Raw genomic sequence first — 24,318 nt, 5'->3', positions numbered from 1 at the left:
ATACGACCCCAACCCCAATCAAATATATTCAGAATTCATATCTGACCTGCATTATATGACTAGAAGCATGAAAATTGCAAAAAGGTACCACTGGGAGAAGAAAAATGGCATGGAAGACCAGAGAGGTGAGAACTTTTGCAACTTAATAGCACCTGAATGCCTATCCCTCACATGAACAAATGAGGCATTTCTTAAAGTGATATTATAATTTCTGTGATATGCAGAAGTGTAGGAATGTATTTCTGTCAAATTTGCACAGGATCCTGTAAGCCGAATGCTTAACCTGCTTTGCTCTGTCTGCAAGAGAACCTGCAAGAACTTGTTCAGCTCTGGATGCACCGTAACATCTGAGCAGGACATTTAAATTATATGTTTAAGCTGACAGGCAAACGTATTTCAAGGCACAATCCTTAGAAAGCAGGAGACAATTTCCTCCAGCTCCACGTCATCGTTTGATGTACATTCCCTATTATATTCTTGAGGTATTATGAAAAATGGATTTGGAGATATTTTCTTGACAGTGGGCAGACTAATGGAATCCGGTGACTGTATTTAAAATGTGCAAGGGTTTGCTATAACATGGTAATAGAAACATCAATTGCACTGACAGGTTAAAAAAATCTGTCAATGAATGATAATGAAGTTATTTAAATGTCGACTCACAAACATTTTGCGAACCCTAAATTATTCTCACTGCTTTAACCTCATGCATCCTGAGTTATTAAGGAGCAGAGTCTGTGAGGCAGCCAATGTGCCTTTTGCTTGGGAAACTATTTTTATGCCACTGAATGCGCTAGAAGCAATTCAATGAGGCTGTTATTAATTTTAGGAGAGAAACAAACACAGATGTTACAGCTGCCTGATTAAGAGCTCGACACTCTTAGGACATTTTGTTGGTGATGATTTGAGTCATATCCTGATTTTCTGGTCCACGGGCCTTCTTCTGTGGCCAGAGTCTTTGCTTTGTGAGCTTGGCAGTATGGGGCTGTGTGTCTGGAACAGGCAGTCGTGGCTGGATGAAGGGGAAGACAGGTCATTTGGATATGTTGGATACTGTAGGAGCAGTTAGCGTACTCCTGGTCCCATGTGCGTTCATCCCCTCTTCATATGGAGAAGACGTGTGTGGCAGCACTGCCCTGGCAGCTGGGCATTTACAAGTTGGTACTGCTGTGCCCACTGCCCTCATGGCACTTGAAGTAGGCAGGAAGGCGCCGCCTGTCAGAGGATTCTACCTCACGCAGTCAAATGGAGAACCAGATAGTAAGGTTAAAAGTTACCTCTTCTACCTAATGCAAGTAAAATTCTGAGCGAAGTAAAAGAGTAACAGCTCTTTTTAGATCTGTCACAGAAGAGAAGGGAACACAAACGTGAAGCAAAAATAAGTAAGCTTTTACACAAATTAGTGTGAGACACCAAACCAAAAAGCCAGAAGACTCAATAAACACCAAGCACAATACATGTCCAGCCCACCAGCAAAAACTCCAGGTGGAAAGTCTCTCAAACTTTTGTCATTAAGAGGAAGGAAAAGTCTTGATAACAAGTCAGTGGGGAACCACCTTGTTTATGAAATTTAAAATATAAATTAAAAACATATCTGATGTCTGTGCCCTACAAAGTTATTCTTTCACAATGAGGGAGAAAAGAAGGTCTGTTTCAAAAAGTTAGAATCTGGAGTGTCCATTGCCAGTAGACCTGTGTTAAAGGACATATGAAAAGAAGTTCTTCAGTGAGAAGGAAATGATAGAAGTCAGAAACTGAGATTCACAGAAAGAAATGAAGAGCTTCAGGGGATGAGGAAGAGAAGGAACGACTCAAAGCATTTCTTTTTCTCCTTCTTCATTGATTCAACAGTCCAAGCTTGTGTCTGGTAATACCACTGACATGGACTTATTCGTATGTAAATTGTGATGCAAGCTTAGGTGTAAGTGAAACAAATGACATCAGTGGGATTCAAATGAAAAGGGATGGGAAAGAGGAAGGAAGAATCTCTTCTTACAGTGGCATTCTGCCTAGCAGCAAAGACTCCTGTGTCTCTTATCAGAATGCCTGGGTTGAACTCTAGCTGTGGTTTCTGATTCCAGCCTCCTGACAATGCAGACCTTGGGAGGCCTCCTGCAGTTAGATTTCTGCCATTCACCTAAGAGTCCTAGAGTTCCTGAGTCCCAGCACTGGCTTGGCCCATTCCTTCCCATGTTCATTCTCTCTCTCTGTCTCTGTCTTTCTCTATCTTCCCACCTCTAAACCACCTATTAATTACTTGTTTACTGATACAAAGAAAATCCTTACTTGGGGATACCCAAAAGAGTTTCCTGGCTTTTGTCATCGATTTGCCTGGGATGTGGCTTTTTTCATCAAATATGGGAGTAAACCAATGGATTAGAAGGTCTCTCTCTCTCTTTCTCTCTCTCTCTTTCATTAAGTTTTATTTATTTTACTTGAAAGAGTTACAGAAAGAGTGAGACAAAGAGATATACAGGGCTGTGGGGTGGGACGAGACAGAGAGACAGAGAAATCTTCAATCTGCTGGTTTATTCCCCCAAAAGCTAAAATGGCCAGAGATGAGCTGATCTGAAGCCAGGATCCAGGAGCCTCTTCTGGTTCCAATGTGGATATAGGGGCCCACAGCTTTGGGCCATCCTCTGTGGCCCTCTTCAGCCACCAACCAGGAGTTTCATCAGAAGTAGAGTAGCTGGGACTCACAATCACCCATACTGCAGCTTGGCATCACAAGTAGAACCGTCAGCATGCAGTACCTCTGCACCAGTCCCCAAAGATTTCTGTATAGCTCTGATTTTCAAATAAGCAGACAATCTTTAAAAAAATCTTTTAAAAAAGGACATGGCTTTCCTGTTAGAGTTACCATTGTAGTATTTTTAATGAGTTATTATGAAATCATGTACAGGTTGATGCTATTTTGTACTTGTAGCCTTTCTAGCAGCCAGAATATGCCAGATAAAAGAGAAGCCTTCTTGTTTTCTTAGAATCTTGTTTGTGTTTATATTTTCCTTGGGATTAATCGTCCCCGGTAGGCCTTCTGTCCTATTAGCAGATATGAAAAAAGCCAAATTTTGGTCTGTAATATATATGAAACTCCAGACAGGTTCAGTTGAGGGTCATTTGACTGAGACGTGCCAAGTTAGACTTTCTAAATGCCAGTGAACTATTCTTTTTCACCAGTGAACTATTTCTTGTTCCTTTAAAAAAAGCTTTTCTATTTATTTATTAGAAAGAGTTGCCGGAGTCCAGCTCCAGCCAAGTTTGGAACTCGAGAAGGGTGTGTGGATGAGGCATAAAGAGGAAAGAAATGGACCACTACGATTTCATGATCATAATGGACAGTGCAGGAAAGCTGTCTCCTTATTTATACAGAAGCAGTCAAACTCTGGCTCAGACTTTTTACATCATGGTCAAGTGGGTGTTTCCTAGGATAATTCTGCCATTTGTTTCACCTTAAGGCAGGATGTTATCCATCCTGACCCTGTGGTCAGGAAGTTCTCAATAGATGGTGCGTATCAATCAGTAACACATTCCTACTACAATCCTCATTCTGTAACTTTCTCTTATCCTATAATTTTCTTTAATCAGTTAAGGAAGGACATGCATCACACGAGGGAGTTAAAGATCAAGAATAAAGGGAAGAATAGATTCCCACTACACCCGGGGACTTAACACTCTTGATTAGCATAAGGTCAATGGGGGCAGCAATAATAAAAAGCCCTTTTGCTAAAATGGTATCAGCAACATCAACTTCGAAGCTCACACTGATAGTAAAGACCAACTCCACAGAGGCAGACAATGGCTAAATAGATTACAAAAATTCCAGCAGGGTTGTCTGGGTGTCCATGCATAGGGAGGTGGAAATGCCTACAGGTGGATGCAGAGACATCCGCTGGGCCCTGCCGTGCAGCGGGAAATTCCTTGCAGCCCTGCCTGCAGTGGAACGATACTCTTCACACCTTCATGTCTTCCACACCCACATCACTGACCCCAGCAAAGAGTCACAGAGAGAAGGGGAATGATAGCGATCTTCCATCTGCTGGTTCACTTCCCAGGTGGCCACCATGTCCAGGCAGAGCCAGGCCATCCCAGGAGCTTCATCCAGCAATCCCACATTGACGGGAAGGTCCCAAACACTTGAGTTGGCTTCTGCTGCTTTTTCTGGGCAATTATTAGGGAGCTGGATTGGAAGAAGAGCTTCTGGAATATAAACTGATTCTTGTATAAGGTGCTTGCAGCGCAGGATGAGGCTTTACTGGATATGCCATAGTGCTGGCCCATATTTCCTGTTGCTTTTGATAGGGACAACGCAGCAAGGGGTTAAGGATGCAGGTCCTGAGGTGGCTGCTGGTAGACCCCATGCCTTCTTTCAAGTACTTTGGCCTTCAGTAAGTGAGCTATGCCTTTGGGTCTTCATATTTGTAATACGTGGTGAAGGTCATTGTCAATCTCATAGGTGTGTACATTTGAAAAGCTTGGGCAACTTGGATCTCTGTGTACACACTCAATCAGCATATATTTTTATTGTCTTATCTGTTAGATTTCTTTTGCGTAATTGTTGGGCAGTAGAATCATTATGAAAGCAGAGTGCAGAATCTTTCACTCTCATATTCTTGTTCCTACAGTTAACCCTCTGATCCAAGTCCCACATGAAATGACTGCAGGTATTCCTCAACACATGGCAGACTGCACTGAGACACATTTGAAAATTCTGTTATGGCTTCATGAATGATTTAGCTTGTTGGTAAATGAAATCAAGATAATTTTCAATGAGATTTTCTTTGAGGATTCTTGTTAGGAATTTTAAGAAGTGTTTGGCAAGGAACACAAAAAGTAATCAAGAAAATCCTTTCTAGTTTGTTTACTGTAAGTCCATCATTGTTTTGAGCACTGTTACGGATTGCTCTGGTTTACAGTGGATTCTGTCCTTATGTAGTATCTCTTGATGGTATAAGATTTTGGTAGAGGAAGTTAATCATGTATTTACTTTCTGTAACTCCTTGTGAAAAGTACTCATATCGTGTATTAATCCCTTCTTTGAACGTAATGGGAGAATTTTCTGAGAGTACATAAGCTCTTGGAAGTTGGGTAGGATGCCTCAGATATGATTTCTCCAATTTTCTAGCAGTCCAGTTCAACTGTATGAATAAGCATTTAAATACACCAGGACATGCTTTTGAATATTCTGTAAATCACTGTTTAAGATGTAGTTGTCATAAGGCTAGAGTAAGGTTTAAAAACAAAAGCAGAGGGGCTGGTTTGTGCCATAGCGGATAAAGCTACCCCTTTTGGCACATGCATCTTGTATGAACTCTGGTCTTAGTCCTGACTGCTCCGCTTCCATTTCTGCTCCCTGCTGGAGTGTCTGGGAAAACATTGGAAATGCCTCAAGTGTTTCAGACCCTGTACCCCTATTGCAGGATCCAGAGGAGGCGTCTGACTCCTGCTATCAGGCAGGTCCAGCTCCAGCAGTTACTGCCATTTTGGGAGTGAACCAGTGGAGAGAAGATCTCTCCGTCCCTCTCTCTCTGCAACTCTGCCTTTCAAGTAACCTCATAAGCTTAAAAAGTCAAAAGGAAAGACAGGCAAGCCTTAATTTAGGCACTCACATATTTATTTTCTTGGAATACTTCGTTTTTACATGTTTAGCTTCGTTAACACATTATATTGTTGACAGAAGCTTTGATTTTCTTGTATAGATAATATGTACGCAAGGCATGCAAATGAAAATACCGGTTTGTGTTGAAAATTCAAGACAGCATATGATAGGTCTAAGTCTGACTGCATATTGTATATATTTTAAGAACTCTTTCTATTTTTCTTTCAGTTTTTATAGCAGCAGTCATTTTCACACAGGCTGACATTTTTGTGTGTGAATTTCACTTGTTTTAAATAATTTTATCTTCATCTCTTTCCTGTGAAGCCAGAATCACCGTCTTTAATTGGACGCCCCCTCCCCTGGTATACTGTTTCTCAAAATTTATAACTTAGAACACTGATCATGTTCCTTAGCCCTCAAAAAATGATTCTGTAATCAAGCACTTAAAAAAAAAGATTCACTTATTTTTATTGGAAAGTTAGCTATACAGAGAGGAGGAGAGACACAGGAAGATCTTCAATCCACTGATTCACTCCCCAAGTGGCTGCAACAGCTGGAGCTGAGCCAATCTGAAGCCATGAGCCAGAAACCTCCTCCGGGTCTCCCATGTGGATGCAGGGTTCCAGGGCTTTGGGCCGTCCTCTACTGCTTTCCCGGGCCACAAGCAGGGAGCTAGATGGGAAGCGGGGCCTCTGGGACACAAACCAGTGCCCATATAGGATCCCGGCGCATTCAAGACAAGTACTTTAGCTGCAAGGCTACTGTGATAGGACCAATCAAGCACATATTTTAAAAAGATTTATTTATTTTTATTGGAAAGGCAGATATACAGACAGGAGGAGAGACAGAGAGGAAGATCCGTCGGATGGTTCACTCCCCAAGTGACCACAACGGCTGGTGCTGCGCCAATCCGAAGCCAGGAGTCAGGAGCTCTTCTAGGTCTCCCATGCAGGTGCAGGGTCCCAAGGCTTTGGGCCATCCTCAATTGCTTTCCCAGGCCACAAACAGGGAGCTGGATGGGAAGCAGGGCTACCGGGATTAGAACCGGTGACCACATGGGATCCCAGCGCGTGCAAGGCGAGGACTTTAACCACTAAACTATTGCGCTGAGCCCAATCAAGCACATTTTTAACAGTGCTTCATGGAATATGTGAATCTGTATTAGAATTAGGTAAATCTATATTAAAATAGAAAAAAATTGTGAAAAGCTAAAAAAGAAAACATTAAATTTTGCCTAAGAGATCATTTTCCAAATTTTTTAATCTTGGAAAAAAATTCATCTCCAGTAATCCCATGGACAGTGTTTTAATTGTTTGGTGTTGATTGCATCATTTCTCCCTCTAGCTTGCTATTCAATCTGTCAGTCTCTACTACTCTTTTATAACTCATACCCTTGGGAGATTGAGTCCCACAATTTGATCATAGAAGAAATACTGGACACATCTGTGCCCTGTGACTTTCAAGCGTGTTATGCCATGTTGAAGTCACTATCTTCCTGAGTTGGGTGCAGGCTGACTGGCACAGACGCATCACACAGCACAGGTGTCAGTTTGGATACGAACGCCTGTTTCTTGAGGACATCACTCAACCTTTTGGTTCCTGGACGTGCAGAGATCTGGGGGGTTCCTGCTTGAGATGTCATGACCATGAGGCCAGCAGAAATAGCCACCTGTAGAACTTCTATTGCTGTACCACCACCTGTGCCATCCTGTCAAAATGTTATCTAAATCCATGAGACTTGCTTGGACATTGTGTATATATAACACTTCAGTGTATGAAAATAGCTTTCTCTATCAGTTGCTTATTGTAAAATCCATGCGTCTAAATATACTGCTTTGTAAGAATTGAGAACTTGTGAATTGCAGTTTAGTTTTGAGCTTTGTGAAATCGAGTTTCAGACAGCTTTGCAGAAACAAGTGAGATGGTACAAACACGTGATCACAAATAACTTGTGACTATCTGTGGGCAATTGCTGTTATAATAAGATTGTCCAAAACCAGTATCATTCTCTAAGAAAAATAAATGGTTGCTAATATACATATAACCCAGTTGCTATATTATCATCTTATATTGGAATTACAATTAAATGTGTATACACATGCACACACAAGCATGCCCGTGTGATCTAGGTTAGGGCCTAATAGTTATTTCCTACATTCTTGTCTCGTATTTAAAAAGCATTTTAAGTACAGGCACGGACACAGCTTCAGAGTGGTAAGGTTCATTCAGAAGATGAGGAACGCACATGGCCATGTTCAGAGAAAAGAGGGCCAGGAAGGGAGTAGGTAAAAGAGATTGCTACTTACCATCCTCCAAGTTCATGTGTAGGAAGCAGGAGAGAAAAACACACGAACTCCTGTTCAGCATGGGCTGTAAAAGGGTCTTGAAAGAGGAGTTGGTTACACAACACCACTCCCCTCAGGGCTCAGTTAATGAGAGTTAAATTGTCACTTGACTCACAGGTGGGAAGAAAGGACCACATGAGTTAAGAAGTGTGGCTCCCAAACTTGTGACCCTGAACCAGCTGCCTGGCTGTGTTCACGTCTCCTTCAGAGTTTTTGTAGGATGTTCTTCATTTGCTTTGGTAGAACATTTTGAAATGTTTTCATGGAGTAGCTCAGAGGTTGCATTGATGAAACTGATGTTCATACCTTCTGGAGACTGGTTCCTACATCTCAAGGCTGCTTTCCCATGACTGCACTAGGAAATTGAACTCTTCTGTCATATGCAGTGAGTTCCAATTGATTTCAGCTTCTCTCTAAGCAAGAGTATTTGCTGTGTTAGGCTCTGCACACCTGTCCTCACATTGGCCCCTAGATGCAATTTGCATCTGTTGCTTTGTCTTCAAATTTGTATTTATGGTTTAGAAAAGTGAAATATTAATAAAGGCAGGCCAAAAAGAACTAGTGAAATTTTACAATCAATCCTAGTAGAAGGAAGATAATAATTTAGGAAGGCTAGGATGATGATGGGAAAAGGCACAAACATTGAGAATAGACTCAATAATTAAATAGCCACACACCTTACATCAGCAGTTAATTTGAAAAGAAGATAATTATAGAAGGAAAATTTTAAGACATTTTTTTGGGGGAATCCATGAATAGAATCTCTTGTGCGATGGTTTTGGAATACTCTTCATGTTTTCTTAGCAAGGAAGCCCATGTTTGAATGTGGTACTGCAGCATGGTCCCCAAGGCATGCAGTTAGCTGTTTTCATTACCTTCCTGTATACAGCATTGTTCCTACTTCCCTTCTCTAAATTCCTGCCCATTGCAGGGAGTTACAGTTTTTTCCTCCGGTAATTTTTACATGGTACCCTGTCCATTAATGATATGAAATATCACTTAAATACCTTAAAGAATGGATAATTTTATATTTATTCGTATGTCTACATTTTAGGAGAACAATGCCTTGAGACGTTAGTCAGATTAAATTTTTAGTTCTGGGATCACTTTTCTAGAGTCGGCTTGCTCCAGTCCCTAGTTCACAGAAAAGTGTCACTGGATGAGACAGTCATGACCTGTAGGAATTTTTTATGTTAATTAATAATGAATCAAAATGAATACATTTTTGTAGTTTTCTACTTAAAGCAACTTTGTCTTCTGCATATTAATTCATGTCTTTATCTCTACATCACAACTTGTTCATATTTCAGTCTGGTAAAGTAGTTACTTGTTTGCGTGGAGGACATTGCGTAGGGCATTCTCAAAGTTCCAAAGGAGAAGAGGCTGAGAAGAAATTGTATATCTATACTCTGTAATTCAAAAGAAAAGAAAAACTGGTAAAATGAAGGCAATGTAGAGTTTTAGGGCCAAGATACCTGGGTTCAAATTCTAGCTGCCCCTGGGTGGCCCATTTATTAGTTGTTTCTCCATTGTATGTCAGTTTCACTGCCATAACGACCTAACCAAATTAAAATCATAAAATGGGACCTCCATAGGAAAGTTTCTGAAAGTCTGTTTATTCAATTTGACCTAACCAATTACTGACCAATGAAAACTTAAAAATCGAAAAACCACAACGGTCAGTGCCAACAAGTAAGGTCTTCCCAATTAGAGGTTGCTTAACCCTGGAAAGGCCATTGAGTAAAGTTGTGAATTTCACTGCTTATTAAGATATTTTCTTGCTTTTAATAAGAAGACTGAATGACCTTTGGGGAGACTGCCCTACTGTATATTCCTTATTCCTATGGCTCAATAAGCAAAACACACTTTGTAGATAAGTCAGGAGAACCTGCTCTTCTGCCATGAAAGAAATAAGGTGGAAGTTTGGGAATGCCAAATCTCATGAAAAGCTCTTCATTTCTTTCCTTAATTCAGTGGCCGTTCCATTTCTTAGTCTTTTTAAAAATTAACTATATCTTTAGCAATGTGTATACATTAAGAAGCAGTAGAGAAATGAAGTTTTAATTTTTACCAGTTCAATTTAAATGCAAATGTTAACCACTCACATGATGCTACTGTGTACGTAATTAAGCATCATTATATACTGCATGAATCATTTAGAATCCTCCCGAGAGCCATTCTGCAATGAAAAACATGAATTGTACTGACAAGCAGCCATGTGAGGTATACTTCTGTCCTCATTAATGCTTCTTTTGAATTATAGGTCAACTGATTATGGGACAACCTATGAGAAGCTAAATGATAAAGTTGGTTTGAAAACAATTTTGAGCTATCTCTATGTGTGCCCTACCAACAAGCGTAAGGTAAGCAATGTATATTCAGCTACTTCATGATATCGCTTCTGCCTTGCTTGCCCAACTCCCCTATCTATCTAAAAGTCCTTTGCACTTAAATCAAGATTAGAGATCTAAAGAAGGTTGATGGATTTAAGGTGGTTAAATCTGAAAGGTTACAATATCCTGATGAGTGGCCGTGAACAGAGGCAAGGGAAGGTAGGTGGAACCTGGCCATGTGAGAGAGGCAGCTGCAAGGGTTGTTCACTGCATTGATGCCGTTGAATGCCTTGTAGGAACTCTGCTCAGTCCTCACAATAATCAAAATCAACTTTGACAAGACAGAAGAAAGCTGGGCTTTCATTTGATCCCAGTTTTCTCTTGACATGGGATGAATAACTTACTCTGAGTCTGAGTGAACACAAGTCAGAAGGCGGGGGTGCTGCTCCTGGTAGAAGGGAGGGGCTTGCAAACCGTGGTGAGGTCACTCCCTCCCGAGTCTGGGCCTTAGCTGCAGAGAGCCTTGGAGTTCACCACGTAAGATACTTCTATTTTAAGGTGAGAAAACGGAGGGCGTAAGAGGGGACAAGTGCATTGCGCTTATAGCTTAAATTGGGCCTCCAGTTAAAATTCATTGCTTTGGTTGCTAGTCATGCTTTTTCCGAGGTATCACTCCACTTTCATTAAGAGGGCCTGTGTACTCTTCAGTAATGTTATTTTCTCAGGAAGAAAATGCTTTCTTTTAAGAGACAGGCGCTTGTCTCAGAAGGAGATTGGCACTGCATCCATATGTTTAGTTTTATAAATTCGCATTTATCAAAATCTGACATTTTGAGATGTACCTTCTATGCAGTGTGTGAGTTATATGAGCTAATAGTGTCCACCAGGAAGCGGGAAAGCTCTGCTCATCAATGTGTCCTAAGCCATGTTCTGTTATGACGCTAGCGTTAACACCTAGATTCCCGTCTCAGATGTGTCCATTGGGATTGTTAATAACTGTGATTGTGGTGTCATCTAGACTGTAGAGTGTGGATAAGTGTATCGTTCAAACTGTGGTCCTCAGCTCTGCAGGAGCCCCAGATGTGCCAGCCCTCGTCCCATCCCTGTTGCTTGAGAAAGATCCCTACATAGGTGTAGTGCATATCAAGGATTAAGGACCATTGGTATAAAGATTAAAGTTCCCTGTGACTCTACGCATTCCAAATTCTTCAGTGGAAGATGCATAACCTCACGGCTGAGCATAAACCCTAGAGTCAGATGGCTTGAGTAAAAACCCAGCTAAGCCAATTACCAAATGTACAAGTGCAGTGATTTACTTAATCTCTCCAAGCACAATGTCATCAAATTTAAATGAGGATAATTATGGTACCTACCTCATGAGGCAAGTTGAAAGGATTATGTGAAATTAGACATTTCAAGTGCTTAGCACAGAATAGTAAAGGCTTAATCAGTGTTTTCTCTTCACTGCATTCACTTCTCTTATCTCCCCATTCCTCCTGCTTCATATAATTATTGGAAGGAAGAGTAGGGATTATAAATAGTACTGTCCAGTAGAGCTTTCCGTGTTGGTAGAAGTATTCCTTGGAGCGTCCCAGGTCTCTAAGGACACTAAGAGTTGTGGCTCCAGAGTATCTGAAACATGGCTAGCATAACTGAATAACTGAATTTGAAATTTCATTTAATTTTAGTTAATTAAATTTTTATGGCTTTATGTTTCTCACAGCACATTTCAATAATATCAAGTTCACATATTTAGAGTTATTTTCTCCTTACTGACTTGCTATTGGTTTACCATCAACATTCACATCTAAACAGTTGCAATAGCCTAGACACACTCAAGCTGAGGAACTGAACTTACACCCTTTACTTCTATCATGAGATGTAGTTACTGGTTGGTTTTGAATCAGATTTGCACTTTCTAGCGACTTTGCTCGCTACACATTTTTTTGTAGATTTCACTTTATAGCCAGCCACCTGCTTGCCAGGTGATGTGCTTTTGCACTGTAGGATACAGGTGAAGCAGGATGTGATGTGACTTGACGTGCTTGTTTGTATCTGTCTTACATCTGCCCCATCCAGCAGCAGACTGAGTCATTTATACGTTCTCTGTTGTCAAAGCAGTAGAAGCAAGGACAAAGGCATTTACAGCTGGAAGGGATTTTAGATTAATACAAATAACAGTGGTAGTGGCTGTTTTAGTAATGTTGTTAAAGAAATATGATAAACATTCGTCAGGGATTGTAAGCTGTTCTGTACTTGCAGAATATGTGTTGAGGATTTCAAACTCCAAAATGATTTGGGGAATTGAATTTGAAAAGCAAAACTCGCAAGTTCGGCTCTAGTTCGAGAGGCTGGGAAAGCAGGCTATGGCAGATTGCAGGAGTCCTGACATCAAGTCCACAAAATTTAATAAGCCATATTAATCAGGCTGCATAATTACTTGATAGTTATTTGGAGACCTTTTAAAAGGGCATGTGACCATGGATACTCAGCTGAAGTTAATTGAGACTTGGCTGGTCCTACTTCCATGGGAAGAACAAACTCCTCCTTCGTGACTATGAGCCTGCTAGCTTCCAGAAGCTGAGGGGGACCCAAGTTGTTTAAATCACAGTGTTTACGAGTGAACCCAAATGAAGGAATCTTTTCCTCCACAGATAAATGAGGCCTTCAGGGTCACTTTCTGAGATGCTGGTAGATTTAAGATATGTTGGAGGACAAGAAAGGTCTTTACAATGGTGCAAAAATCAATGAAGTTGACACAGCAGTCTATGTGTGTAGTTTTTCTACTTAGGAGATGAATTTATCACCATGAAATATGTACTTGCCCCCAAGAGGGACTTATTTGAACCAAAGAAGCAGGACCTGAAGACATTCTAGAGTGTGAGGCTCTTTTAATTATGCAGGCCAAAGACACTCAAGTTCTCTTCGGTCCACTTCCGATTCCGCTGTCCTCCTAGCCTCTCCTTTAAAGGATTGTGTTAATTCTTTCTGGTCTCAAGGGCGCTGTCTTGCCAGTTAACATCTTTTGTGGCAGGCATTTCTCTTTGCCTTTCACGTCAGTCAGAGCAACCAGAGTGAGACTGACATCAGCATAACTGTGTTCCCAGGAACCTGTTTTGATTTTGCGGACCTACCACTATTTGTACCTGTTTATGAGAAGAGCAGTTCTGTGGTCATGGCATCTCAGAGAGTGGGCATCATGCACTGGCATTGCAAGCAGCTTTGTTAGGATTATTTGGGTCAGAATTTGGAGGCAAGCATGTCCTTATTTATAGTTTAACTGGTGCTTGTCCGTCGGCTGTTTCTCTGCAAGCCCACTGCTCTTGATGGGAACTCTCTTTTGATAGGCTCAAAACAGTAATCTCATCAGGTGCCAGTCTGTGAAATCTTCACTAGGAAACGAAGGAGTGTGGGGAGCGGGGTGCTGAAGCCACTCCCCAGAATAGGAAAGCCGGAATACGAGGGGCCGTTGCAAGATGGCGGCTGGCCCAGGGCCAGGAGGCGGAGTTGGTCTCGCCAGCAGGTAAACAGGATGTCACAGGGATAGGCCAATGCGCTCGCTGTGATTACTGGCCTATCACGTAGCGCCAAGTGGACCCACAGGGAGAAGTGATTGGTGGAGAACGATATAAAAGTAGCCGGTAAAAGCTAGACGACGGATGACAGATGGAAGGACAGACGACAACGAGGACGACCATGGGAAAGACTGGAACGAAAGACGGAGAGACTACAACGGAGAAAGACGGGAGGAGAAGAAGAACGGGCGGGAAGAAGGGTGGCGGAAAGAGGGCTGGAGAAACGGGGAGCTAAAGCTAAGGCCAGTGGGGACAGGGGCAGCAGAGAAAAGGATTTAAACGCAGCCACTTTTGGCAGTGAAGGGTCCGGTTGCGGTTCCAGCTTTTCCCAGACCCTCAGAGTATGTCTCAGCGTTTTAGTGTCGCCGCTGCTGGGCGCCTGCGACAAAGGAACCCCCTTGTGCATGTGGCACCAGCTCATTCATACTCTCTGGAAAGGAGACCAGCACCAACCTTCTGATAAATGAAGCATGGCAAAGTCCGTTGTCAGAAGATAGGCAGGCTAGCTGTCTGTCACTTTATCTTGGGGTGGAGCATACCCTTACCTCTAGTTCATGGCAGATGCCAAGCTTGCTTGCATATCAGAGACTTATCACATATATAGTCTTCTAGATGGGAAGATGATTTAACCTGTACATTATAGGAGTAGCTGAGATACAAAAAAAAAAAAAGATAGGAAGAGCCAACGCAGATGTAGCAAAAAAAAAAAAAAAACTGTGTTAAAATCTGATTTTCACTCTTAAACTCTATGCTAGTTTATTTTTATTCTGCTTAAAAAAACTTTTCTTTTTACTTGGAGTATTTCTGTCAGCAACATCTCATTATCTCAAACCAGTGTTAGTGTCTTCCTTTTGTGAGATGTTGTACAACATTTTCAAGGATTAAAGAATATGAAATTCTAAATGAAATTCATGGGAGGAGAAAACGTGTGTGTGCCCATATGGGGGTGTACAGGTGTGTGATTTTGTGCATTTAAAATTGGAATAACCAGTTCATTTATTTGTTAGACACATGTGGTCTCTGCATATTCTTTTCCCCGTGAAGATAAAGTTCAACAGTAATTTTTCTTTATATTTCTTGTGCTCCTTCTGCACCCCAGTTCCTTGTCATGTCTGTTATCACCACATAATTAGTATCATTGCCTCTGAGTTCGTCTTCTAAGACTTTCATCCTGTAAATCGGACCCTCACTTCTCAGAACACATTGATCATTCCTGCTTGCCTCTTGGTACATGCCGGAATTAAACAGTTTGCATTTCCTCCTCATGCTTGGGTTCAGTTGCCATACTGTAGATGTTACTTTCTCACAAAGGGTTTGAATGTTGGCATGATACCTTGTCTGTTCACATCCCTGGAAGTCCTGTTTCCTCCTATCGTTTGGTGGCGTGTTGCATCCACTATGTAACAGGTGAATTTGGGGGACTTAGAAGAGATGTGGTTGAGAGTTTCTGTTTCTCTTCAGAGCAATCATGGACACATTAAATCAGAATCAAAAGGATATTGGGAATTCAGAGGCTATGTATTCATGTAAAACATACTGAAACTGAGTTCTAAATTTATTCAGTGTCCTATCCGTGGTTACCTGTAACCAGAGAATGAAAAGCTAAAGTCACTGGCCCCAAACATAAACCTTAAATGCCACCTCTTTTGTAAAACCTAGGCAGTTTTCCAAATAAGATATTCTCATTCCCGCTTAACTCGAGAGCCCATTTCTCCCTTTTCTACCACTTGCGAGTATACTGTACAGTCATTGCTTGTGACTATTTCTTGTCTTCTGTTTAGAATACAAGATCGTGACAAGCATAAAGTGCCTTGATCAGCTCTGCCATATTTCTCAGGCTGGTTATGTGCCTTGGTATGTAGTAGGTCAACAACACAAAACTGAGCATCTGACTTAAACTCAGGTTGGACTTAGGATTCCTTGGCCAACATTTGAAAAGACAAGTGTCCCATGAAATCAGCTGTGACTCATTCGCTTTCTCTAATTATGAAATTAGTTCTTTCATGTGAATAAATAAGAACAGAATCCCCAGAGGTTTCAGTCATTTCTAGGTCATAATATATAATATTTTTTCTAACCCAAAAGAATATGTTTAATATTTAAAATGCCAGGATTTTGCATAGCATTCACTCTGTATTATCTCGTGAGACAAAAGCGAACCAGGGTATTGTATAATACATCAAAGTGGGGCATGACATTTCCCTTGGTGGACATTCAGTGCTTGCTCATTCTGCCCTCTTTCATCTGTCCCTTTGTATACAAGATCATCTGTTTGCCTCTAATCTTTTTGGAAAGAACGTATGTTTCATTCATAGAGAAGTTCCATGAATGAACAGAGAGACTTAGTAGAAGTGGCACTTTCTGAACTTTGGGAAAAGTGACTTATTTTTCTTGTAGTGAATCAGTGCTTGTGTGCTACTCTACATTTAACTGGGGCAACAGTAGTTCGAGGGAAAGTCATATCCTTAGACCTTTCTTGGGTACAACTGAGAGTTTATACTGTTTTTGTCCATCAAACATTGTTTAGTTTTCTTTTTTAAAAAAAGATTTATTTATTTTTATTGGAAAGTCAGAGTTTACAGAGAAGGAGAAACAGAGATCTTCTGTCCACTGGTTCATTCCCCAAGTGACAGCAATGGGCAGAGTTGAGCTGACTCAAAGGTAGGAGCCAGGGACTTCTTCCAGGTCTCCCACATGAGGTGCAGGGTCCCAAGGCCTTGGCGCTTCCTGGATTGCTTTCCCAGGCCACAAGTGAGGGAACTGGATGGGAGGTGGAATAGCCGGGACATGAACTCGCACCCATATGGTGTCCTGGTGCGTACAAGGCAAGGACTTTATAGGTTACCTGCTGGGCCATAGTGTTTAGTTTTCTTAAGCATAAAAAAAATAAACAAACAAATAAAGTAACAGGATAAATTCCACATGTGTGTCTTTTTCTCTGGGTGATTATCCAATAGTTATTCTAGGACTTGGGTTTCCAACAAGCAACAGAATAGTAATACAGAGTGTTGTCTTTGAAGGCAGGGCTTGAATGCCAGGAGCAGTGCCTACTAGGCATCCCTTCATCACACTAAAGGGCCTCTGGGGCAGCCTTTTGGAATTAGTGGGTTCTTTAGAAAAGAAAAGCATGGATCTAGGACACCCCCTTTCTGTACCCTGAACTAAACCCTAAACATCCATGTACCCTATCCTACTGTGCATAAATCAAAGCACCTATACCGGTATTCCTAAATTAAGTGATGTTAATTCAGCTATATTCCTTTCAATTTTAGTGCTTTGTAAACAAGTACCTAGTTGATTTGCATTAGATATGACCTGTATCTTTAGAAATATTCCTATAAAACCAATTGTGATGTGTGCATGAATTTTAAAAACTTACTTTTTTTCTTCCTCCCTTCTCTAGAAATCCAGCCTGTCATCTGAATTGCCTGGGTTCTCAGAACTGAGCAGACTAACTAATAGTTTACTGTTTTATTTCATGCAACATTAAGTAGTACTAATGTTGTTCCTGGAAAGAACCTTCTGTCATAATTAAAATCACTTATTTCATTTAACAAGCAAAACATTAATTATTATTCATGTATTGATGATTTTAAAAATCAAGTTAAATCTGTGTGATGATAATATATGTTTTGGAGATTTTGGTTAAAAATTTTAGCAGCCACATTTGTGTTTTCAAGAAAAGGTATAGATTGCTTGCTTGATAAGTGATTAGAAAGGTTATAGATGAGTCCACACAGTAACTAACCTTTTTTCCAAGTTTAGATAATGCTTATCAACCAAAATGCAATTTTTAGTTTTACCCCTTCATCTCCAAAGATTATAAAGCATAATAGAGTTGAAATCTGTGTATTTTGATAGCACCGACTAGTTCTCAAAAGATGATTCACTATGTGAGCAGGTAATCCAAAATTCTCAAAAAAGGATGCTTTTCAGAGGCTGACAGTGATTTACATATGCATAATTAGCTATTTGATTTGCCCCTTGGAGAAGTGATTTTTTAAATTTACTAATCTGTGTCCCTACTTGTTTGTTTATTTTGCCTGATCCAGTGTCCATGTGAGAGCTGGTGCTCTCTGACGTTTGGCTGACCTAATGTTAAGTATCCATCCATTACCCTTTTGTGAAGGTCAAATGTATTATTTCAGGTTGGTTCCAAGTTATGCTCCGCTGTGGAAAATGGTCAGAGGTCTTTTCAACATTCTGCTCTGTTTGCTCCCAGCACACTCCCTGTGGTTTCTCAGGGGTTTCCATCATTTTGTGTTTGACACACTGTATCTAGAACATTTGTTTCCAGTGAATAGCCCATGCTGCTCTCATGATGGATGGAGATGAATGTTGGCCGCTACAGGAAATTTGCCATATTTACTAGGGTGGGCTGTTTCACTCCAGTATATCAGATCTGCCCTAAGATTTCTCATGGTGCTGTCAGGAAAACAAAGTCAACATGGATAAATCTTTTATAAAACCCGCTTTTTGTTCCCTGGGGAAATTTAACCAGTGCTACCAGACTTAGAGGTTAAATAGTTGCCATTCAAAGATTCCTTTTGCTGACCTGACCTTTCCCTTGAAGAAATCGTTACAAGGTTTTGTCCCAGTATTTCTCCAGGTATCCACTTCCCTATTGACTGTGTCTCTAACAGTAAGCACCTGATTTCATATGCTTTCAAATCAGCAACTTGAAATAAGAGATTTTAGGGACAGGCATTGAACCTGACACTGAAGAAGCCAACATCTTAAAACAGAGTACCTGAGGTCAAGACCTGAATCTGGCTCCTTGACAGTCTTTGTCTCCGCAGACCCCTGTAGCATACCAAAAGGCAGCTCAAGGAATTGGGCTTTAACCATTCATCTGGGAGACCTGCACTGGGTTTCTGGTTCCTGCCTTTGGCCTGGCCCAATCCCAACCACAGGGACATTTGAAAATGTCCCAGAAAATGGAAACTACCTTTTTGCCTCTTAACTAGTTTATAGGGTTTGCAGAGCAGAAAGCTATAGCTGATAGCTAACAAGGTATGTTTAAACATTCCTAAATAAAAATGGATTCAGTATGGTATGCTTAATTCAGTGACCCTGTGCAAGTCCATTTTCTATTGCTATAATAAAATACCTTAGGCTAGGTGACATGAAAGATGATTGTGTTGCTCACGCTTGTGGAGGCCAAGATTCTAATACTGGATTGTCCTGTCATTTTGGCAACGCCATGTATGGCACATCATAAAGGGGTATAACACAGTGGGAATATACACACAGAGAGAGATTACACAGGAAGGAAATGAGAGAGAGGTGAAGACCAGATCAGGCTTTCTCTTTCATAGCAACTTTTTTGTAAGATGTGAACCAGGGTCCCACAGACCCACATTAATTCCTGCTTTAGCAAAGCCGCTAATGACCTCCTGACTTACCCCGAGGTCGACAGCACCCTAAGGAGCATACTTCCAATGCGTTAGTCTTTGGGGAGCAAACAACAACTAAACCATAGCAGGGTGAGAGACATATCTGTTCTCTTTGGTTGCCTGGGGTTCTGTGTGTGATTTTGGGTGCTAGCATACCAAGTATTACCAGGGCTGCCAGCATCTGTCGTCAGGATGTCAGTATACATAGGAGATGAAAAAGGGATGATATGAATGAATCCCAAAAATAAAGACAAGGAAAACCTTTTGAACACACAACTTCTCACAGATTAGAGAAGAGCAGTAGGCAAAGCAAAGATGGGAAGTCAAGAGGCAAGATACCAGGGACACAGGAGGAATTTAAAATAGCACAGTAGGGGTGCGAAAAGGCGAACACGAAGAAGACAGTGAATAGAAGAAAAAAATAATAAGATCGTAAATATTTTTAGCAGTCCAAGTTTAAGAATCTCTTGAGATCTCTCAGAGAGCGGAGGTCTAATTTACCAGGAGCTTATTAAAACTTTCAGAGAGAGCGCAATTTACCCTTATCTCTGTTCTTCCTGAGTGGTTTCTAAGGTAAAAGATGTTGATGGCTACAGCTGAAATTGGTTTTGCCAGGAAGGAAAACACAATTATGATTCCAGTGTGGGGGTGCGGCAGGCCTAAATATAGGCTCTCCAGCTCCCCTGTGGCAGATTTCAAACACCATTGCCACTGCCCGCACTTAATGAACCTTTCCCTTTCTAATACTTTCTCTTTTTCTCACTCTCAAACTTATTCGAGAGAGTTACAGAGAGGTAGGAGAGACAGAAGAAGAGTTCTTCCATCCCCTGGTTCACTTTCCAGGCGGCTGAAATGCACGGGGTTGGGCCAACCTGAAGGCAGAGGTGGCCCTCTGCTGTTTAGTTCAGGCACATTAGCGGGGAGCTGCATTGAAAGTGGAACAGCTGGGACGTGAATTGATGTCCCCTGGGATGCCAGCCTGGCAGGAGATGGCTTTACTCACGAAGCCACAACTATGACCCAATATTTTTTTTCTCTTTTTGTTACTCCCCATCCTTCTGTGGAATGGTCCCTAGTACTGTGGGGTAAACCTTGCATTTTTTCCTGCTCTTGATAAGTAGTCACTCAGTACGTATTTTAGGTCACTATGGAGTTACAGTTTGTCAAAGGTGGTGTCACAATTAATGGAACAGACAACAAAAAGATGCTTAACAGAGAAATGATTTTATTTATCTACACTGCGGCCATCATCCACACTTTCAGGATGATGCACTTGATATGAGAATACACAAATTTTTATATCCCAAAAGAATTCAGGTGTCACACAAAAGTTTTCAGCTAGCAATTTCTTAGAATAATTATTCTTATGTTAGCAAAACCAAAAAAAAATGTGAAGGAGAAGACATGAATACATTGTCTTGGTATGTTTGGGTCTGTTATTTACAACTCAAGGAAAGCGTAAGAAGGGATAGTATTGAAGCCAGGGATGCTGCCCTCTGTTATTTTAACCAGATGGAGGCTCAAAGGAGAGATCACACCTTCATTTCAATCTGCCACTCGGTGTTCCAAGGTTAGACACAAGCCCTGACTTGTGAATGGCTCCCTTGTCCACTGCTGCACTCAGCCCCTTCAAGATGGTCATTGTGAATTTGTGATCAGCAGGCTCATTGGTCATGGCGGCGGTGGTGGTGGTGGTGGAAGAGTTAACATAAAGTCCCCTGCAGTCAGTTTGGCCTGGCTTAAAACTATGTCCTAGTTGAGTGTCATTAGGCGAGGTCCTTTTGTTACTGTTCCTGGTTTGCTCGCTGTGAGCCTTTCCGTGATGCGTTCTTCTCCTCTGTGAAGTGAAATATAATGATTGCATCAACACCATAATGCAGCTGTGAGAGGAGAAAAGCAAAAACCCATAGCAGGCATTCGCTAAGTGGTAGTCTCATTGTTGCTGGTATCTGCTTCAAATTATATAGCCATACCTTATGCTGTCATTTGTCAATTGAACCAAAAGTTATAGCATGCCTGTTTTGTGCCAGATCTTTTCTAACAAGTAGGAATAGAGGAGAAGTGTGAGACGTTACTCTTGCTCTTCGAGGTTGTGGAAACTGCTAGGGAGATGAATATGTGAACAATGAATTATAGTGCAGGACATATGTATCATAATAGCTTTGTACATAGAACTCGGCCTCAGGGGACTTCAGGGAGGTTTCACAGAGAAGCAAATATTTGTCAGAGGCAAAGGGAAAAAGAAGATGAAAACTGCCTTTGAGTGCATCAGCCATGAGAAACCAGCATTCATAGAACATACTACATAGCTTGGAGTGACTTGTCAATAAAAGGATCAGCTTGTCTATTTTAACTCTTTTTTTTTAAAAGATTTATTCATTTTATTACAGCCAGATATACACAGAGGAGGAGAGACAGAGAGGAAGATCTTCCATCCGATGATTCACTCCCCAAGTGAGCCGCAACGGCCGGTACTGCGCCGATCTGAAGCCGGGAACCAGGAACCTCTTCCGGGTCTCCCACACGGGTGCAGGGTCCCAATACATTGGGCCATCCTCAACTGCTTTCCCAGGCCCCAAGCAGGGAGCTGGATGGGAAGAGGAGCTGCCGGGATTAGAACCGGCGCCCATATGGGGTCCCGGGGCTTTCAAGGCGAGGACTTTAGCCGCTAGGCCACGCCGCCGGGCCCTATTTTAACTCTTAAAACATTTTCATTTCTGCTAAAATTTCTGATAAAATAGAGCAGTAAAATGATTTTCTGTGTGAAAGTCAGTAGGATTGGTACTTCAACTTTTCTTCAAAAAATTTCTAAAAAAATCTCACTGGGATGGCTGCAATTTTTCTTAAAACCTAAAACCATCCAACTTGACTACACAACTAATCCTGGAGTTCCCAAAAGTGTCCAAGAAAACAGCCCCCTGGTGCTGGACAAGCAATCCACTTTCACTTGAATTTATGTTAGATGACGTGCATGTGTGTGCATCTCTGCCTTAGGCTTTGGTCCTGCATTGTTTAGCCAGTGGGATTCTGTATTCTCTTTATGGACTGCCGTATCCGTTCCTTGAGCCCCAGTTATCTGTGCTTCCATTTGGAAGTGTGTTACTGACATTTACAAATTCCCACGGAAGACTCAGTCAGTTACTACCATAGATGCCCATTGTTCCAAAAGCATTGACCTCTACCCCTAGGCACCAGTTGCCGCTCACCCCTGTGGTGCTTGATGTAATTCTGGCGCAGTGCCCAGGGTATCTGGTGAGATGCATTCTTAGTCTTCCTCTTATTTTCCTTTTCTAAACAAGAAGAGAATGACCTGCGAATGATAATGGATACTTTCTCAGGAAGAAGAAAAGGCAGACCCCCAAGGATTAATAATAGTTTCCAATTAAGTGACCCTTTATGTCAATATAAATGGAGACTATGTAAATAAAGTAATTAGGAAAAAATTGGGACACTGCCTGAAGATTTGCTCTAGAATCACATGTCAGCAGAGCTCTCACATTATTTCCTGATGTAGATGTGTTGTTAGTTGCAGCACCATTCTGCCTTTGGCATTGCTAGACATGTAAAGCTGACTGCTTGAAGACTAATCCCAAGTGTGGAAAGTCAGGCAGGGGGCCTTCTGTCAGTCAAGTTCTATGTTACCACCATATTGGGATGGTAGCCTTTTGGGTGAATTTAAATCCCTTCCCTACAACCAAATTTGGGATCAAGGCATTTAGAGTTGTAAGTATTTTGTTTAAAATCACAGATGTTCATCCATGGGAAAATTGGCATTTCTCACTGAACAGTCATCTGGAGATGTGCTGATTGAGAGAAACAAACATGGAAATGCATTCAACATCTTCCCATCTTTTTTACGGTTTAGCTAATTCTCTCACCTTCTGTCACACTAAGAATATGATGCTGCTGACATTTTCATGGAATTTATATCCCCAGTCTACCCACCAAATAATTTAAGTAGGAGTAGTTGCAGAATGAGCACAGAGGTCCAGAAGAAAGTCTGACTACACTCAAGTTGACACAAGAAATCCTAGTTGGGGTGGAGGGAAGGAAATAGAGTTTGAAATGTGCCTTTCCATATTTGGTTGAAAATTCTAGATCTAAGCAAGTTGAAGCTTGACAGGAAGTACTGTCCTGGTTATGTGGCAATGGTTTCTTCCTTCCACCTTTTTCCTGAACTATCAGTGGTAACAACTAGCCTGGGAAAAAAAAGCCATTGTTTCTTTAGTATGCAGAGAAAGTGGTTCCTGCAGTTATTAACTCCCCTTTTTCTCCCTCTTTGCTATGTGAAATTTAATGGACTTGTGAAGATATTATTTGTATGAAGGCTTGAAATTTCCCTGGAGTCAAAACATTTCATTCTCCACCTCCCCCCTCCAGTCTGGTGGTACAGACCGGAAGGATGACATGGTGAGTTGGAAGCCATTTGGCTCCCTGGAGATCCGGGTCAGCACTTCATTACTCAGCAACCAGTGCAGACCGGTTACACATACAGGATAAAGCCCAGAAGATTATTGAGTCCAAACCATTTGGCACCATTTATTACAAAACTTTTGCCCATGGTTCATTATGTTCCTCTCATACAAACCTAACTCAAAGGAATAATGGGGAACTCTGAAATAAATATGTGGGAGATAATGATGTAGAACCTGGATATTACCTATCGACTACTGCTTAGTGTATTGTCCTTATTGTAATTGCTTTGTAACTCCCACCTTATCCTTTTCTTTTTTCCTCCCTCTCTTCCTCTATGAAATCATTGATATGAAAGAGAGAATAATAAGCCACCTTATGTATGACAACATAGTATATTGCCACAGTAATCTTAGACGTCCATAGGTTCATACAGGTTACGTCTCATTCTGACTTTAACCATTGTGGTGTGGATGGGAGCATTTGCGTCATTGCTCCTTGACTCCGGAGGCCTCCTTGGTGACTGATGGTCTTGCACTAGAATCCAGTTGTTGCGATTCTGGTCTCGGTTCCTTCTGTCAGTTTACTCTGTTCAAAGCTGTGTTCTGATTTTCTTTTATGGGGTGTACTTTTATTAAGATTCTTGGGACTAAGTGCTGA

At 41.3% G+C, this 24,318-nt stretch overlaps 1 protein-coding gene across 5 annotated transcripts in view; it reads left to right on the top strand.

Moving 5' to 3' along the window:
• The window catches only part of SORCS1 (sortilin related VPS10 domain containing receptor 1), a 488,198-nt gene that overhangs the window by 245,262 nt on the left and 218,618 nt on the right, over nucleotides 1–24,318 (top strand). For all 5 annotated transcript variants that reach the window (XM_058671339.1, XM_004579869.3, XM_004579866.2 and 2 more), the window contains exon 3: nucleotides 10,205–10,304. In XM_058671339.1, the coding sequence (XP_058527322.1) occupies nucleotides 10,205–10,304 (100 nt within the window). The remainder of the gene's footprint in view (nucleotides 1–10,204; nucleotides 10,305–24,318) is intronic.

The sequence above is a fragment of the Ochotona princeps genome, chromosome 13 (genome assembly GCF_030435755.1).
Source record: "Ochotona princeps isolate mOchPri1 chromosome 13, mOchPri1.hap1, whole genome shotgun sequence".
NCBI classification, from domain to species: domain Eukaryota; kingdom Metazoa; phylum Chordata; class Mammalia; order Lagomorpha; family Ochotonidae; genus Ochotona; species Ochotona princeps.
Note: the sequence above shows the minus strand (reverse complement) of the source record. Positions and strands in the feature narration are given on the sequence as shown.